Consider the following 19,367-nt stretch of genomic DNA (forward strand, 5'->3'; position numbering starts at 1 on the left):
GAACTAATTTTATATTAAACATAAAAGTTTAACTTTTATTAGTACTAATATTTTTATTTGTCAACTCAACAAATGAGTCAAGCTCGAGCATACGAGCCACCTAAACAGGCCGAGTTCGAGCTCGCGAGCCTATTAACGAACATGTTTGTGAGCTCACGAGCCGATTACGCTTAGGCTTGAGCTTGGTTTGATTAAGTTGTCGAGCTCATAATCGAGCTTGAGCTTGGTTTGATATGATTAACAAACGAACTCAAACAAGCTTTTTATCGAGTCGAGCTCCGAATAGCTTGCGAATAATTTGGTTTGTTTACATCCCTAAATCCAACCTCCATTTAATAGGTTGTGTATATGTAAAACATTGGGCCTGTTGATTATATGGGCCGTATGCTATTCTTGTCAAAGGGGGCCCATACTTTCCTACTTCACATGACTATCTTTCACACTTCCTTGACTAGACTAGATCGAAGCCCAATACGACAGGCCCATTGTTTATCTATCTACTTACGGAAGTAAAGCTAACCATGTTGCCACTCACTCGCCCTTTTCCACCTCCCGACCCTCTCCCGGTTAACTCGACGACGCCGTTTGATAAAAATTGCCCGCTGGCGGCGCACAGCAATGTGCCACAAGTAATTCGACTGAAGCACGCTCTGCTTTGTTTTCTAGGGCTTGAGATAGAGAACTCTGTGTAAAGATGAGTGTTTGGAATTACGTGGTGACGGCTCACAAACCGACGAATGTTACTCATTCATGCGTTGGCAATTTTACTTCTCCTCATGAACTCAATCTCATTGTTGCGTGAGTATTCTCAATCGTCCACACGCACAAAAAAGCGTGCAAACTCATGCACTGCTCCATCTTTCACTTGTAGTCTCCATCTTAATTTAATGATTATGTTAACTTTCATGGATTTCTGTGGCGGTCTGGAAGTTAATTCTGTATATTATATTTTTGTATTGTTTTGTTTGTTAGGGCAATTTATGCTACCAGAACAGAATTAAGATTTTACATATCTCTAGTTTTTTCTTTATTACGTAATTCTTTTTATGGTGTGTGTACATGTATGAAATGCATTCTGCTTTCATGGTATCCACTTGCAGGAAATGCACTCGAATAGAGATCCATTTACTTACTCCTCAAGGTCTACAGGTACATACATTGAGTTACCTTTTTTTTTAAAATCGAGAATGTAGTATGCTTCCCCTTTTGTTATTTTCGTGAGATTGTGGATGTGGATAATTGAAGTTGACAAGGGGTGGTAAGCCTAGGAATATAACTTAGATGGTGAGCAGCTCTTGTCACGAGAGAAGAGGGGATCTGCCAGAGTGTACAATTTATTCTAGTTTCTTTTTTCCTCTCTGATGAGAACCCTGTAAATTTATAGTGCAACATTCCCATTCTTTTTTTGCTGATGGAATCATTTAAGCTCGAACTGTTTATGATTGAGGTCCTAGGAAATCATAACCTCTTAATATTTATATCTTTACAGCCTATGTTGGACGTTCCAATATATGGAAGAATTGCGACCCTTGAGCTTTTCCGCCCTCATGTGAGTATTCATATTGAAACATAAATGTTTGGTTTGTTTGACAATCAGTTTGAGGAAATCCTTGTCTTGAGAATTGAGATCAGACTTAGTTTGATTATAATTCTTACCAAATAGTATTAAAAAGGCTTACATCTTACTTTGTGATAAACTGGCAGGGAGAGACTCAAGATCTCCTTTTCATCGCTACAGAAAGATATAAATTCAGCGTTTTACAATGGGAGCCCGAGGCTGCAGAGGTTATTACAAGGTGTGACAGCTTGAGATTTTAAGCACTGGATGATTAATCTTTTTGAAATATTGTTTATTGCTTGCTCGTATTTATACATACTCCTTGAATTTGACAATAGACACATACTGGCTCTTCACTGAGGTTTCATGACTATTATGAGTTTGTTTCCCCCTGAACAAATGCATTGACCTGAAGTCATTTTATAGACAATCCACGTGTTGCCACAGGATTAATATTTTCTTTTAGGTTATATCAGTGTCATTACTTTGAATTTTGGTGTAATTATCAATTCGTCGTCCATTTTTACTAAAAGGAGTTTGCTGCTTTGTTGGTGGGGCATCCATTATTTAACAGAGCGATGGGAGATGTTTCAGATCGAATAGGTCGTCCTACTGATAATGGGCAGGTTATTTAGTAATTCTCTGGAAATTTTTACATTGGGATATTGATCTTTTTTTATTTTACAAATTTACTGTTTATGACTTTGTGGATTTTCTTTCCTGGTAGATTGGCGTTATTGATCCAGATTGCAGATTGATTGGGCTTCATCTCTATGACGGCTTGTTCAAAGTAATCTAAGCATTTTATACATTTTCAGATTGATTCCCATCGACGTTTCACTTTTTACTTCCACATGCTCTCATTAGATTACGTGGGGATTTTTTTTAATAATTTTAGGTCATTCCATTTGATAACAAAGGCCAGCTCAAAGAAGCATTCAATATTAGGTAAATTCTCTGTTTCTTTTCTGTTTTTCTCAGAATGTGAACAGTAGCAAGTCACTTTCCTGAAAGTAAATTTGGTGTCTGTTATTTTTAAAAAGATATATGATGTGGCTGCTGTGTATACCTGTTTATTTTTCATTTCTCTGATCAGCTAACCTTGAATTTTTGCCTATGTATTGTTGATACCCAGTTGCTAATTCCAAACATTGCAGCTTTTTTTTCAAAAATAAACATAAATGAAAAAAATTAAATTAATATAGATGATACCTGCGTGATCAAGTTCGAAGTTTTTTGTCAATTTACTGATTCTAAACATCGAGGTTCTTATATCCACTTGTTATTGTCTCTTTCTGAAATTTATGTTCGAGCTAGTTGAACTATATTCCTATTGGATTTCCTGATCATATATTTCAAAAAAGTTGCCACTACTTGTCTATGACCACCAAAAGGATCCCCAAAGCCTTGCATGTTTTACCAGAGAATGATGGTTCATTGTGAAAAGTGATTTATTTTTTGGTATAGCAAACTCAATTAGCAATCTCCACTTCTGCTAAGTTCCGATGCTGCAGATTTTCAATTTGTTTTTGTAATTTTAGAGAAAGTTAATGTACAGGCGACCGCAAGTAAGCGCTAGTGACTGCAATTTATAGAGTCACATCCTTGTTGTAGCTAGGATAAGAAAAAACCTTTTGAATGAAGAGGAAAAAATTGGAATTGATCGATAGATTTCTCGAAACAAACGAAAAAGAAAGGAAAGATAATGCATAAATCATGGATCAACTAAGCCCTCTCGGGGGATTTCTTCAAGAGAAACCTCATGTAAATGTCATGAAATAAGGTTTGATCTTGATCTTATTCCATTCCAAAAATGGAAAGCTCGACACTTGTGATTTTTTCCAAGTGAAGCTATAATTTTTCTGCCCCATTGTAAGCATTGAATAGCAATGTTGATCTAATTATTATGAAATGCTATGGTTTGTTTTTCCCCTCTAGCAAGCTTGCTAACAATACCCTGGCTGTTTCTTCAGGCTTGAGGAACTTCAGGTTTTGGATATCAAATTTTTGTATGGATGTGCCAAGCCAACCATTGTTGTACTTTACCAGGTTTTGATTTACTTTTTATAAATATAACCTTGAGTTTTTTATATGATCTTTATCTTCTTCATAAGTTGATGAAGCTATTTGCTTCATTCATTTAAGTCGCTTGGGGCCAACAATTTTTTGGTTTTTGGAGAATTGATCTTCAGTTCTCAGTCATTGCTTCGTAATGTAATTTTTCCGTTCATGTTTTGCTAATCATTCATTGGTGGATGTTATCTATATCGCAAACTCTTGACCGATTGTAGTGTCTTTAGCTAGTGTTTTTGAGATTTAAAAAAAATATGATGTACTCTTTTGGATCCACATATACTCTTTTGGATCCACCAATCGTCTATGACTCATGTTCCCTTTCTTGTTGACTTGGTTTCAATTTGAATCATGTTCTAGAGTTCTTTCAGCATAATTTGATTACCACGTTGATTTACAGGATAACAAGGATGCCCGTCATGTGAAAACATATGAGGTGACTTTGAAGGACAAAGATTTTATTGAGGGGCCATGGTCTCAGAATAATCTTGATAACGGAGCAGATTTGTTAATTCCAGTGCCGCCACCTCTCTGTGGTGTTCTAATTATTGGTGAAGAAACAATTGTGTATTGCAGTGCCTCAGCTTTCAAAGCAATCCCAATTACACCTGTAGGTTACATAGAGGTGTTGCATTACTCTATGTTAAACCATTTTAATCATTATCTTTCTTTCATGTTTATGTTGTCTCTTTGAAGTCGATCACAAGATCTTATGGGAGAGTTGACACCGACGGTTCCCGCTACTTACTAGGGGATCACAATGGACTTCTGCACTTACTTGTCATAACCCATGAAAAGGAAAAGTGAGTTTATTTTATGTTCTATTATTTCAGTAAGTTTGTTGTGTGTTGGTTTTTTTGGCAAATATATCGACACGTCTTAATCGTCTTTCTATTTCTAACCTTCCAGAGTAACAGGACTCAAAATTGAGCTTCTGGGTGAGACATCTGTTGCATCATCAATTTCCTATCTTGATAATGCAGTTGTTTTTGTTGGCTCAAGTTATGGAGATTCACAGGTATGCTTACAATTTCTCCTTTCAATCTTCTCAATCTTTTATCCCCGTATAAGTGGATTTTAGTTTCAAGTATTTTATGTATTGTATTGTAGTTGTGATAGTATATGACATGTATAACACTTTGGTCCTTGGTTTTTAGAACCCAGGAACACAGAATTTTCATATCCGATTGATGACTGTTGCAGTGATATTACCTTATCAAGTTCATTATGTTTCTTTGATGTGGGAGGGTGTTGTCTTGTGCTTTATGTATTAGTGAAGTGATTCCATCTTTCCACAACATTGCTTTGGTGATTCTTAGCAAGTATATATTTCCCAATCTTTATTGTCTTTCATTTTAATGGGTTTTGTTTCTACAACATTATTGCCCTTATTCTGCTGATCTGCCGTGCAATTTCATAGAATGAAGGCGTTTCTTTCCATTGTCATTATCGATATTATGCATGGAGAGAGAGGATTTAGTTTGATTGTTTCATGTATTTTGAATTATGGTAGATATTATCATGCTATGGTGTTGTGTTTTTGGTAGTGTGATATGAACTTTATTGTATGTCGTGGAGATTGTTTTGTGCATACAGTATGCAAGCAAATTGAAAGTTTTACTTTGAAATACTTGCTGAAAGAAAGTCCAGTCTCATGGGAAGTTGTAGTGCATCTTCATAAAGTCATTTTATATTTCATGCATGACTAGGTATGAAGATGATCAAGATCGAAAATCATGTTGCCTAACTTCTGGTTTCAATTCATGATTTTCCCGTTTTATCATTTATCAATTCTCTTGACTTCTTTTATAAGTTTGTTATCTGTGATAATTGGTCATTCCATGAAAATTTCCTTGTTTCCATGTCTTGATTCATGATTCAGCTCATAAAGCTTAATCTTCACCCGGATGCAAAAGGTTCTTATGTTGAAGTTCTCGAAAGGTATGTCAATTTGGGGCCTATTGTCGACTTTTGCGTGGTTGATTTAGAGAGGCAAGGTCAAGGTCAGGTTGTAACTTGCTCAGGAGCTTACAAAGATGGTTCTCTTCGGATTGTACGTAATGGAATTGGAATAAATGAGCAGGTATTTACTTGTACATTTTAATATTTTATTTTGTTTAGAATTATTTGACACTTTACTTTCTCATTGCATTCTGGAATTATTGCCATTCACAGGCATCTGTAGAGCTTCAAGGAATCAAAGGGATGTGGTCATTACGTTCAGCTACTGATGATACATTTGATACTTTTTTGGTTGTTAGCTTCATCAGTGAGACACGTATATTGGCAATGAACATTGAGGATGAATTGGAGGAAACTGAGATAGAAGGCTTTTATTCAAATTCCCAGACTTTATTTTGTCATGATGCTATATATGACCAGATTGTGCAGGCAAGCTCATCATAGCATGCAAAACCATTTGTTGGCCTTTCATCATATATGAAATAATTTATGAACTGTGCAGGCAACTTCAATCTCAGTCAGATTGGTCAGTTCTACCTCTAGAGAACTCCGACATGAATGGTTTGCTCCAGCAGGGCACTCAATCAATGTTGCCACGGCCAATACCACTCAGGTAAGCTCGAATGCTTCAGTTTTAGTATCAATTTGCAGTGAATTTCTCTGAAAACTGATATAAATCATGTGTCAAAATTAATTCTGACAGATTATGTATAGTAATTATGGTTAGCTGGATCACTTGCTAACTGGAAAATAAAGACGATTCCGCTCTTAATTGATGCAGTCTCCTGAAGCACTTCTATTGTGATATTGGTTGGTTTGGTTTGGTTGAGTTAGTTTTAACTTATTTGACATTTGCCTTTCACAGGTTTTACTGGCTCTTGGTGGTGGCCATTTGATCTACTTGGAAATTGGTGATGGAGTGTTGACAGAAATAAAACATAGTCAGTTAGAGTATGACATCTCATGCCTGGATATAAATCCAATTGGTGACAATCCAAATTATAGTCAACTAGCAGTAGTGGGTATGTGGACAGATATAAGTGTTCGGATATTTTCACTTCCCGATTTGAACCTGGTTATGAAAGAACCGTTGGGAGGGGAGATAATTCCTCGTTCTGTACTATTATGTACTTTTGAAGGGGTGAGTTTGGTTCTTAGTTTTGTCAACTTTGTTTTTATGTGGGCGTATAGTCTTTTTCGTGCATTAATTCTTTTAGAATTTAAGGCATTTAGGATATTGATATTCAGTTGGTACTCCAGAATGAACTGGATGTCCTTTGGATTTTGGGATAAAAGTTGACCTTTTCTGTGGATATTTTAGGGTTTAATTCCTGTGATGTACGGATGAGAAATTTTTATTTATAAGAATGTTTTAGGCAAGGTGGTTCAAGACTTTTGTTCTTCTTTTGTTAGAAGCAAGAGAGAGGCTATTCCATTGTGAAGGCTGTCTAATACATCTTATCATTCTTCAGTTTTTCTTTTGAATATGTAATTATTATAGAAGTTTTGAATCGAAATTCAATACTCGCTACTGCTGCTTTCTGTAAAATTTACTCAAGTTCTTAGTCAAAGTTTTAGTTGATTAAGCTCAGACTTAAATCTGTGCTTGCAAGGAATGAGTCTTTTTTAAATATGAAGCTAATAGCATGTCAACTTGGGCTAAAATCACTGTTGGATGCATTGTAATTTCAGATGTCTTACTTGTTATGTGCTCTTGGGGATGGACATCACTTGAATTTTGTGTTAAACACTAGTACTGGGGAGCTGACTGACAGGAAAAAAGTGTCTCTTGGGACGCAACCCATTACGCTGCGGACTTTCTCATCAAAGAATGCCACACATGTTTTTGCTGCTTCTGATAGACCGACTGTCATTTACAGCAGTAACAAGAAATTGCTTTACAGTAATGTAAATCTAAAAGAAGTCAGTCTAATGTGCCCCTTCAACTCTGCTGCTTTCCCGGACAGGTAAATATTACCCGATTTTTGTATTATGGTTTGAGAAGCCTTGATTAAATTTTGAGTTATAAATTGAAATCATCCAGCCTGCATTTTTTTGGGTGGCTACCAGGGTGATTGTTGGTTTTCATGTGTTGGAGACCTGAATATGTGTTTATGTTTATAGACCAATTACGACATTTAATTCTTTGCAGAGCTATTATTTATTCCTTCCGATCAAGTGGGGAGAAAGTTTTTACATGTGATTTTGTAGAGTTAGTATTACTAGTCCACATCCTTTTCTTCGCCATATGGAGTGAGGGGTGGTATAGTGAGAAAGAGAGAGTCAAAGGCCCATGCTTCCCTTATTCTCTTAAATAAATGAATCGGGAATTTGTCAAGTGAGTGGTATGTGCCTTCCTTCAATTTCATGACTGGGGATATTTATAATTTTCTTGACAAGTGATAACTAGTCCCACTCATGAGATAATGAGATTTTTTCCAAGTGAATTGGTTTGAGGGTGGAGACTATAGGATTATTTTTTTGTAGATTTGTACACATGCAATTGACATCTATTAAGTGAAGTTAACAATGAGAAGAAATCTGCTTGTGTTTACAGCCTTGCAATTGCTAAAGAAGGGGAACTCACAATTGGCACCATTGACGACATTCAAAAGCTTCACATACGCACTATTCCACTTAGGGAGCATGCACGACGAATATGCCATCAGGAACAGACTCGTACCTTTGCAATATGCAGTTTAAGGCATAACCAGTCAAGTGCAGAAGACTTTGAAGTTCACTTCATCCGTTTGTTGGATGACCAGACTTTTGATTTCGTTTCAACTTATCAACTCGATCAGTTTGAATGTGGTTGCTCCATTCTTAGCTGCTCATTTTCTGATGACAGTAATGTATATTACTGTGTCGGGACTGCATATGTCATGCCAGAAGAAAATGAACCGACGAAAGTAAGATGCAAACATTATCTGTATGCTTGTCTGCTGAGTATCAGTGTGTAGCTTCTGCCCTTGTTCCTTTCATTTAATAATTTATTTAGGATTCTGGTTAGTTTTACTGGAAGGTGAGTGGTGGTGAAATGCTTCTACCGTGTTCACTAGATTTCATTAACACTGTCCAACTAGATTTCATTAACACTGTCCCATTAAGTGTAGCTCACGAACAAGGTTTTTACTTCTCTGTCGTAAACAAATAGCACCTCCCATGTATATATATTTTTGGAATGTACACCATCACATTTGTAGACAATCAAAGCAGTGTTCTCCAACGTTTTTGAAAACTCGAACTCATGGTGATTAACAAAATCATTCTCAACTTTTCCCTCTTTTGTTTCTATTTCTATATGAAATGACTGCAGGGCCGCATCCTTGTTTTTGCTGTAGAAGATGGAAAACTTCAGCTAATTGCTGAAAAAGAAACTAAAGGGGCTGTTTACTCTCTTAATGCCTTCAATGGGAAGCTTCTAGCTGCCATTAATCAGAAGATTCAGTTGTACAAGTGGATGCTTCGTGATGATGGTTCTCGTGAGTTGCAATCTGAATGTGGACATCATGGACACATACTTGCTCTTTATGTACAAACCAGAGGAGATTTTATTGTTGTAGGTGACCTGATGAAATCAATTTCTCTGCTGCTTTACAAGGTAAATATTTGCAATCTCAAGGAATGTATATCTTCTTTCAGGATTTATATTTTCTACCTTGCTGCATCCAGTTTCTGTTCAACCTTGTCTTTATGGCACATCTTTTTTCAACCTCATGATCCCCATTATGAGTTCCTCTAGATTTTTTTTAGAATTCCACTAGAAATTTTTAATGTTTGTAATCCCCTTGTAGTTTACGATGTTAATAAAAATTTGAACTCTCTATCACTTTCTTCAACCATTTTATTTGTATTTCCTTATACTCAGCCATCAACCTCTACAAACACATTGTGATTAAAATCCCTGTCAATTTTATTCTAATTTGCCTCAAATTCTCCGATCTCTGTATTCAGCATGAGGAGGGCGCTATTGAGGAGCGAGCCCGTGACTACAATGCAAACTGGATGTCAGCAGTCGAGATTCTAGATGATGAAATATACCTCGGCGCTGAAAATAATTTTAATCTCTTCACTGTCCGCAAAAACAGTGAAGGAGCCACCGATGAGGAGCGGGGACGCCTTGAGGTTGTTGGTGAATACCACCTAGGTGAATTTGTAAATCGGTTTCGTCATGGTTCTCTCGTCATGCGATTGCCAGATTCCGACATTGGCCAGATTCCGACTGTCATTTTTGGAACCGTCAATGGAGTCATTGGGGTCATCGCGTCCCTCCCTCATGATCAATATGTCTTCCTGGAGAAGTTGCAGATGCACCTGAGGAAAGTGATCAAAGGTGTGGGAGGATTTGGTCATGAGCAATGGAGGTCATTCTACAACGAGAAGAAGACTGTCGATTCTAAAAACTTTTTGGACGGAGATCTAATTGAGTCGTTCCTTGATCTTGGTCGGAATCGGATGGAGGAGATTTCAAAAGCAATGGGTATTCCAGTGGAGGAACTAATGAAGAGGGTTGAAGAATTGACTAGGTTACACTGACTCCATTCTTCAGTTTTATCCGGATCAAACTTCTGTATGGTTAATGTGCGCCCAGGAACTCTTTTCCTTCCGGCTTCTTTAGAGTCCCGAAACCTACACGACCTAGCCTTTTTTTTTCCAGCGTCCGTGTATAATTAATTATTATACTGTAAGTAACAAAACATCTGTTTTTGTAATAGCTTTTCGAATCTTACATTATTCGGAATATGATTGACACAATGTGAGCCGTGAACTGTGAAGTTGGTGTCAGAAATTTATAATATGATGGCAACATTCTTCGATCAAGTTTACTTTTCACAGGCGCTCCGCGGTAATCCATTCAATGTTAGAAGTTGCTACAAAATGTGGGATTAAAATATTTTATCGCGGTGTTAGTAAATTCCAACTCCTTAAACAAGCGATATAAACCTTGATTCGACTGCGCATGTCCATAAATTAAGGAAATTAAAGGTGCTCCAAATATAAATTAAATATTTTTTTTTTACAAAAGATAACAGAAAAAAAGCCAATGGATTCAAACTATTAACCAACTAGAAAGTGAATAAAATGCAAAAATTGATATTCAAGTTGAGCTATATTGGAGCTCTATTTGGAAAAGAGATATCAACATTATTAATAGATTCTTTGGATTATAAAGATTTTCGAGTCAATTCGGCTGATTTGAATTCGATATTCTCGATTTTACTCATACCAATGATTTTTATTTATTAAAGTAATGGTCAAAATATAACAGTGATTTCCGTAATATATTTTTATTTTATTATTATTATTGACATGCAGCTTCATTTGCCAAAAAGTTAAAATGTCGGTATCTTCTGAAACAATCTCACGAATCTTTATTTGTGAGATGAGTCAATCTTCACGATAAAAAGTATTAATCTTAACATAAAATAATACTTTTTTTTATAGATTATCCAAATAAGAGATCTGTCTCACAAAATATAACTCGTGAAATTATCTCACATAAATTTTTGTCAAAAATTAATATTTCTTTCATTTTAATCTTATTTTGTGAAATAAATATCTTATTTAGATTTAATAAGAAAAAAATATTTTTTTTATATTAAAAATATTATTTTTTATTATAAATATAGTATACATTATCTTTACGAACATAATCCTCGTCAGTTCTATGATTTGCATATCTTCAGAAAGACGATATCAACCAATAATTGTTTGTCGTTCATGTATGTTTCTTGATTGTCTTGATCCTTTTTTTTTCTTTAAATCTCGCTGCAAAGAGTGGTTCTTGTTTATTTCGTTTTGAAAATGTGTTCTTGCTTATTTCTTATTCCATTGTGTTCTGATCGGGACGATTGATGGGTGTAGCAACCCCTGTTCAGAAAATGCTGTTGGAAAATGTTGAATGTCAGAGATATGAAATCTTTCTGTAGATTCGCGTTTATTTCTTCATCAAATGTGATCTCTACGCTTTTGGGTTCAGGTGTTGTGCGTTGTTTTTGTACCTGATTTTGGTTGTGCATTTTTTAGTGTTCATACTTTGCTAGTTTTGTCATTTTTGCTCAAGATATAATCATGAATTGATTGGCATGGTTGTTGCTGGGTTCTCTTGAACTTGAAAATTTTAAGAAATGGGTGGATTTTGATGCCCCTCATTTTTTTTTAGTTTTATCGCAGCGTTGTTTTTTATAAATGGATCGGAGAGAGATTTAGCTTATGCTTAGGCGTTTTATTTGTTTGTTTGGACTATGAGGATGCAGAGGTTTAAAGGTGAGTCTCCTAGTTCAAGGATGTTCAAACTATCATATCTGTATGGGTGACAACTGCATTATATTTAATTCTTATTTTCCTTAAGTTTACTCAATTTTTTAAGAGTGCTGCAGTTTTTAGAAGTAAAGATTTTGATGGGAGTTTTGTTGGATTGTCCAAAGTGGATGACAAGGATGTAGAATTGAATAAATCACAATCGATATACATGTTCTCTGATGGGTTTCTCTGAATATTACAAAATAATCAAAATCAAGATCCTCATGTAAGCTCTGGCGAAAGAGTCTCACAAGATAAGGAAGATAATCGCCTACTGACAAAGCCAATGCAGCCACTATACGGTCGAATAACTGCTCAAAATTTTATACGAATGAATATTCCCGATAACCTGAATCTTTTGGAAAGAATGGCGGATGAGGCTTGGACTTTGGGGTTGAAGGCTTGGGAAGAAGTAGATAAATATGGGGACAAAGAGATCATAATGGGCACGGTACTTGAAAGGAAGCCTGAAACATGTCCTTCATGTGTTTTAATGGATGGAGAAGAATTGACAAAAAACGATCTTGTTATGTTCCTACCTTGTGGTCTTGCTACAGGTTCTTCTATCACAGTTATTGGAACTCCGCACAATGCCCATCAAGAGTATGTCCCACAGCTTGCCAAATTGAGGCCTGATGAAGCACATGTTATGGTTTCGTAGTTCATGGTTGAACTGCAAGGATTGAAGGTTATGGATGGGGAGGATCCTCCAAAGATTTTGCATCTGAATCCTCGACTTAGAGGTGATTGGAGTCATCAGCCAGTGATGAAACACACTACATGTTATAGAATGCAGTGGGGAACAGCCCAGAGGTGTAATGGCTTAGCATCCAAAGAGGAGGATGATATGTTGAGTAAGCTTATGTTTTTGCTCTTTGTTTAGTTATCCATATGAGAAACTATTGCATTTCTTATTTTTTCAAGTTTGAAGAATATTGGGATTTTACATCATGATACTGACTTAAGTCTCTAACCCATGAATACAATAAAGCTATTGTGAGATTTCTGGCATCAATTCATATATTTTGTTAAATGGCAGCAAAATATAAATTCTGAAATGTTGTTTCCTTTTATGTTTAAAAATAATTAGAATATAGAGTTATGGTTGTGATTGATGGTTGCCCGAGGAGAACACATCAATTAATGAAAGTTCGTGCGTTTTTTTTTCTTTGTGTGTGTGTGTGTGTTGAATGGTATATATGGAATGATGAGTTCTACAACTTGTATTGTAGTCTGTTTTTTTATATATGAATTTTTTCTTGTATCTTATACTGCTGAAGTTTTGTTGTAGGGCTATCTTCTGTACCAATTGCAAGTTGCAACTTTTTTTGTGGTATACCATTTTTATTGTTTAGTTAGTTGAGAACCATACTAATGCTCATCATGTATTATGCCTGTATATGTTGATTTTGTACTAATTACTGATGTTGTCATGGTTGTTCTTATTAAAAATTGCACCCATTGCTTGGTAGTTTGACGGGTATTTGAGATGTGAAAAATGGATGTGCAATGATATCATAGATACAAAAGAGTCCAAAATATTTTCATGATTTCAACGGTTCATAGGACGTGGAAAAAACCAGAAGTAACCTGGCCATTTACTTTCTGGGAGGGCAGAATGTTTTTTTTAAGCATACGTGCTGGAGTTGATGGATACCACATAAAAGTTGGGGGTCGTCATGTGACATCATTTCCATATCAAATGGTAAGTTTGTTTGCAATTTTGATTGAATTACATTTGTAATCACTTTTAGTTGGCCTCTGCATGTCAGTTTTCGTAGCGACGTGACAAAAAAGACATAAATGAGCTAAAATTGAGTTATCAAACATCTTCCCGAAGTCCTCTGATATTTTCTTGTTTAGCATGTTTGTTACCACCTAGACTTTATATTGCTAATTGATTCGTATTGTGTGGAATTTTCCAATTTGGTGTGGAGACTACTCATGAAACAAGCTTTGCGTTAACTAATTACAAATATGAGTTGTTGTAGGGTGCATAATCTCTTAATAGATATCAGCTCATCATCTATATGTAGTTCTTTGGTCAACAAACAAAGTACTATCTTCTGGTTTGACCATTTCAACATGCAGGGTTTTTTTACCCTGGAAGATGCAACCGAATTGAGAATCAAAGGAGATGTGGATGTTCATTCAGTATGTGCCACCTCTCTGCCAATCTCTCGTCCAAGTTTTTCACCCCAAAGAGTATTGGATTTCTCAGAGAAGTGGAAAGCTCATCACATACTTGAAAATCAGTTTCAACTTTTTATTGGGGTTCTTTCTTGCCACAAATCACTTTGCAGAGCGCATGGCAATAAGAAAGACATGGAAGCAATATGTGGCAGTCAAGTCCTCTAAAGTAGCTGTAAGGTTCTTTGTTTCCTTGGTGAGCCATCATTTTATTTTAATAGCTCCTTCTTCTCTGATATTTATTTATTACTGCGTCTATTGACAGACTTGAAACAAGATGATTCCAATGGTTAAATGTAGATGGAGCATTTTATCTTATATGCATCATTTGCATAAGTTGTAAACTTGATAGATTCATATCTTTCTTAGAAGCAATTCATATGGAATTATATAGTACTTTTTTTTATATTTGAATACATTTTCCTTGGAACCTTCTGAGGTATGATTGTGAGTTTACTTGGCATGTTTAATGGAGAAGAGTTTTAGAAAAGTGGATTCTGCTTGTATGTTTTATGTTTTTTTTTTTTTGCCATTTGTACAAGTGATCTCTCTGATCTGCCATTCTTCTCTGCTCCCTTCCCTTTCATCATCATTATTTCCTAGTGACTTGCAAAATCGCACTTACAGAAAGATAGGGTTTCTGGAACTGTTGCATGTTTTAAAAGGAATGGTATATTCAATTGCTAATTTCTTAATCTTGAAATACTCTTCTAAATATCTTGCTTCTTCAATTTTTTCCTATGAATTTACCAATCGTTGGGAGTTTTATCGATATTACTTTTATTTTTTGGCAGATCTTAATTTTAATTTTTAATATAGGAGTTTGGAACGTGCTTTAAAGATTTGGCCATGATGTGTGGATAAATAGCAAAATGTGAGGATCCTCATTATTTACACTGTTTAAACAATCATATTTACTTGTGAAAGTTATATCGAGCAAAAGATATGTGTTGGAAGGATGTTGCTATTGCAAATAGTAATCATATTTATCTTGCAAATTTTTGAAATGTGTTAAAATCATAAAAAAAAATTGTTCAACATACATCGCATAGGACATCATCTCCTATTGAGATGACAGGAAGAGGCAAAAAAACTGCAGTTGTATATTTTGTGATGTTTTCATGCTTATTCTTTTGGCATCAGATATATGATTGTCAATTGTTATGGGGCTTTGGGACGACATTTTGTCCATGGATGCCTACTTGCTTGATGGTCTTGATTTCGTGTTGTATGTGTAGACCTGATCATAAATATATACTCGTTAACTGGAGGTTGACCCACTCAAGATTATCATATGTAGAATACAAGGAGTGAATTGAATGCAATTTTGAAAAAAAAAAGGCAGTTTACTTTGGTAATATAGAAATTTGGCCATTCATGGATTGGTACGAGCTGGTAGTTCTCAAAACTATCGTTGTTTGTGAGTATGGGTATGTTCAGCTGCACTTCTCATACTCCCGAATCCCCGATTACAGTGCTCCTTTATTTTTTCTCTTAGTTGATTATGGATACATTTCTATTTTAGACGGATTCATTCATGCATTATTTTTTTCGTTCTAGGTTCAAAATGTAACATCAGCGTACATCATGAAATGCGATGATGACACTTTTATCAGGATACATACTGTCCTCAAAGTAATAGAAGGCACATCTTCTGCAAGGGCTTTGTATTTGGGAAATTTAAACTTCTTGCATCGACCTCTTAGGACCGGGAAATGGGCTGTGTCATATGAGGTACAAAATTTCCTCCCTCTGAAGGTGAAATTTTTGTTAATCCATTTAGTTCACAGTTTTTATATATGCCAGTCTTCTATACACCTATGAACCTTACCCCCAGGACTTGGTTTTCTTGTATGCAGGAGTGGCCTGAGGAAATATATCCCCCTTATGCTAATGGGCCTGGATGTTGTAACAAGCGACATTGCCAAGTACATTGTCGTCCAACATCAAAACCACAGTTTACGGGTATGTATGACTTATTCTTTCGTATATTTTCTGCTGGACGTTACATCTGAGGCACCTCTCCCTCTTGTCCAACATATTCCCCAATTTTGCAGCTATTTAAGATGGAGGACGTGAGTATGGGAATGTAGGTCGAGTAGTTCAACACCACGAAGCACGTACATTATTCTCATAACTGGAAATTTTGCCAGTATGGATGCATTGAAGCCTATTACACTGCACATTACCTGTCCCCAGGACAGATGATGTCTTCGGGACAATCTTTTGAAGAGCAGGGCACGTTGCTGCAATTATTGAACAATGACATAATGTTGCAGTACGAAATTCATGTGAATTATATTTTGCCAGCATTGGGGTTGTTTTGTAGACGAGTTCAGGCGTGTTGCCATATAATTGTCTATGAGGAAGAGGTGTTTAGATTTTGTTCGATCAAGGTGAGGTCTATTAAAACGATTTTATAGTTCTCTTGTCGTCTATAATATGTTTTTGAAGTTAATTTTCCTTGGCTGAACAGAACCAACCAGATTGTAATGTGGGTTCAGTTGTTATTGACTTTGCAACGTGCTTCTCTACACTGGGGTTTTATTAGATTTTCTTGATATTTCATCTCATAATAATCCAATTATCTTAAGGACTTCCAAATTATAAAAAAACAAAAACGAAAATTCATAAAAAATGGCCACAAAAAATGCGATTCGTCCACATTTCAAACTGCAAGCCACCACCAAAAACCATCTTCCAATCAAGATCCTTGCCTACCGAGGTTTCAAACTGCCAAAAATCCACATAAAAAAACATCAAAAAATGCCGCAAAACTGGCTGAATCCATGACAAGCGTGTTTCGTCTTCACATCAAAACCCAAATTCAGAAGAGCGTAAATCGTCCAAAATTGAATGCTTTAAGCATTGAAGAGAAGCACAACACCCATGCCATGTCCCCGAAAGAAGGCATATCACAATAATGGCGTGAAATTCCAGGTTCACGTGATTGGGATGATCATCTTGATCCACTACACCCTTGGCTTTGAATGGACTTTTTGACAAGTTGGGACTTGGCAATAAAGTGGTTACAATGTCACTAGATATATACATGTATGCAATGTCACACATAGACTTGCATAAATGGCTAGAGAAGTCACGCTTTGTTGACACTTGGAATGAAGATTCAAACTGAATAGGATTTGTAGGCATCAGAGACGATCAAGAATCCCAACGAGTTGGCAGAAATGGTGTGGTGGGGGCATGGAGTGACACTGTTGCGCCATCCGAATGGTACGATAATATGCAGCGGAAACTAGAGCCCATTGGGCAAGGTCAAGCAAAGGTTGAACATATTTTCTTAGCATTTACTCCTCTAGATGTGATAAAAGCCTGTGAGGCTGCAAAAACCTCCTCGGCCTCTCTATGAGGGTGGTGTCATTCGCCATGCCACGTGTTGGTAACATGGCCTTTCGAGATGAACTTTATTAGATGGGTGTAAAGATTTTACGTGTGACAATGAAACAAGATATCAATTATCGTGCCCAAAATGCATGTGATTGTATTAAACGGAAGTTTGCAAAGGTTTAACGATATAGCAGGTGCATTAGAGTGGGTATACACGAATGTTGTGTTGAGTTCAAGCTTGATGTTAAGTCATCTCCATATCTTAAAAAGTAAAAAAGAAAAAAAAGGGTCATCTCCATATATCAAGAAAGGTTTGAATTTGGTGGGATTTCATTTCACATGTTGGAGACGTATCTACATTTGGTAGATGAGTTTCATGGTATTGGTTCGGAATCTCAATATATGTTAAACAAATCAACTTTAATCAGAACCTATTGTTGATATACTGAGTGTGATTCAAATTATTTTTGTTTAAGCAGGTAAAACTACGATATACGTGTTATATGTCAATACTTCGATCACCAATTTTGGATGAATCCAATTATGTTCTTGGAAAAGTCAAGATGAGGGTCCAAAATATAAATAATAATTACTATTTGATAGTAACAATAATAATGATAAAACAACGACAATAATAAATAAAATATGATTAATAATTAACTAAATAATAATAAAAATAAATATTAATATTAAATCATAGCTAGTTCAATAAATATAATTTTAAATGAAAATTATAATTATAATAAAAATAAATAATGGTGATAGTAATATGAAATAATTATTATTTATATATTTTAAATATAAGATTAAAAGTACTTGTTTTTTATTTTTTTATGTCCATCATACAAATTAAATATATGTCATTTATATTCAATTTTTTTTATATATATTTCTTTTCAACCATACCAAGTACTGAAAAGGGAAGTAGATTGTAAATTAGAAAGAGAATGTTAGGACTTGTCAAAACTATGAACACAAGCAGAAAACATGCAAATCCCATCACTTTTCCCACAAAAATCTTATTATCAGGAGATTCTGTAGTTGAAGATCAAAACTATGCGCACATTCTCATGTTCAATTTTCGTTACTAGAAAGAGTCTGGCACGGAAGACCAAAAAAATTGTGCATTATCAAGTCGTTCTTCAATTAATCGTCAATGTTAACGAGACAATGACAATGTCTACTAGGCATCCGAGTTCCGTATCAATCATTCAACTTCCGAGACAAACTTTGTTCAGATTAGAACTTGAATCTAACTGAACCCCAGAAACTTAGCTCAAGAGAGGAGGTTTGTCTAAGTCCATATATGCAACTCTCAGGGATTTTATCTGATCGATATGGAACAGCTAACACAACCCCCTCCCCCTCACACGCCAAGAATGAAGAGCGTGAAGTTTACAAATGACTCAATTATGGGCAGAATGAGTGTCCCAACTATGGACAATCCAACACATAACGGTAGAATCTGAGCTTTGATACCATGTTAAGATTGGAACTTGCACCTATCTCAACCCCAAAAGTTAGCTCAAGAGAGGAGGATTGTCCAAGTCTATATATGCAACTATCGGAGATTTTATCTAACCGATGTGGGACAACTAACAGACTCTGTTATAAATAATTTGTCACATATGCATCAACAGTCAGCCTTAGAAAATTAGCAACACAAACACAATTTATAATAGGCAACCGATTCCATTCTTGCATTTACCTGAAATGGAAATAAAGTATGTTTCTCAAGGCTTTACTAGTAAAATATTTCTTGGAGAGGACGCAGGTCCTCATTAGTTGAGGAATACCTGCTGATTACTAATTCTAAATAACTTATCATTCTAATCATAATTAATAGCTTGATGAATTAGAATCAAATTCTATGCAAGTGGACGTAGATTGTTAGTTTAAATAAATTTTCAATTTCCAATTAAATTTCTGACGA

General features: G+C 35.6%; 1 protein-coding gene and 2 pseudogenes across 1 annotated transcript; all 3 read left to right on the forward strand.

Annotated features, from left to right (window-relative positions):
• The first annotated feature begins 526 nt into the window (after nt 1-526).
• LOC140813453 (DNA damage-binding protein 1-like) lies at nt 527-10,324 on the forward strand. Its single transcript, XM_073171918.1, has 19 exons — nt 527-798; nt 1,101-1,149; nt 1,490-1,549; nt 1,705-1,796; nt 2,133-2,184; nt 2,286-2,348; nt 2,457-2,506; nt 3,532-3,607; nt 4,032-4,241; nt 4,328-4,434; nt 4,541-4,649; nt 5,514-5,714; nt 5,807-6,022; nt 6,096-6,206; nt 6,459-6,734; nt 7,286-7,560; nt 8,151-8,502; nt 8,910-9,194; nt 9,548-10,324. The coding sequence occupies exons 1-19, from the start codon at nt 695-697 to the stop codon at nt 10,127-10,129; spliced, it is 3,270 nt and encodes a 1,089-aa protein (XP_073028019.1). The 5' UTR covers nt 527-694; the 3' UTR covers nt 10,130-10,324.
• A 928-nt stretch (nt 10,325-11,252) lies between these two features.
• Nucleotides 11,253-16,620, forward strand: LOC140814572 (hydroxyproline O-galactosyltransferase GALT2-like; annotated as a pseudogene).
• Nucleotides 16,621-16,723: 103 nt separating this feature from the next.
• Nucleotides 16,724-17,969, forward strand: LOC140815718 (phospholipase A1-Igamma2, chloroplastic-like; annotated as a pseudogene).
• The last annotated feature ends 1,398 nt before the right edge of the window (nt 17,970-19,367 follow it).

This window comes from Primulina eburnea, chromosome 15, assembly GCF_022965805.1.
Source record: "Primulina eburnea isolate SZY01 chromosome 15, ASM2296580v1, whole genome shotgun sequence".
Taxonomy (NCBI): domain Eukaryota; kingdom Viridiplantae; phylum Streptophyta; class Magnoliopsida; order Lamiales; family Gesneriaceae; genus Primulina; species Primulina eburnea.

Bases quoted from the DNA above. Each gene is read 5' to 3' on its own strand.
- LOC140813453 (XM_073171918.1), top strand. From the start codon at position 695: ATGAGTGTTTGGAATTACGTGGTGACGGCTCACAAACCGACGAATGTT. The intron at 1,150-1,489 runs GTACATACATTG...ATATCTTTACAG, and splicing joins TTACTCCTCAAGGTCTACAG to CCTATGTTGGACGTTCCAAT. The intron at 8,503-8,909 runs GTAAGATGCAAA...AAATGACTGCAG, and splicing joins AAGAAAATGAACCGACGAAA to GGCCGCATCCTTGTTTTTGC.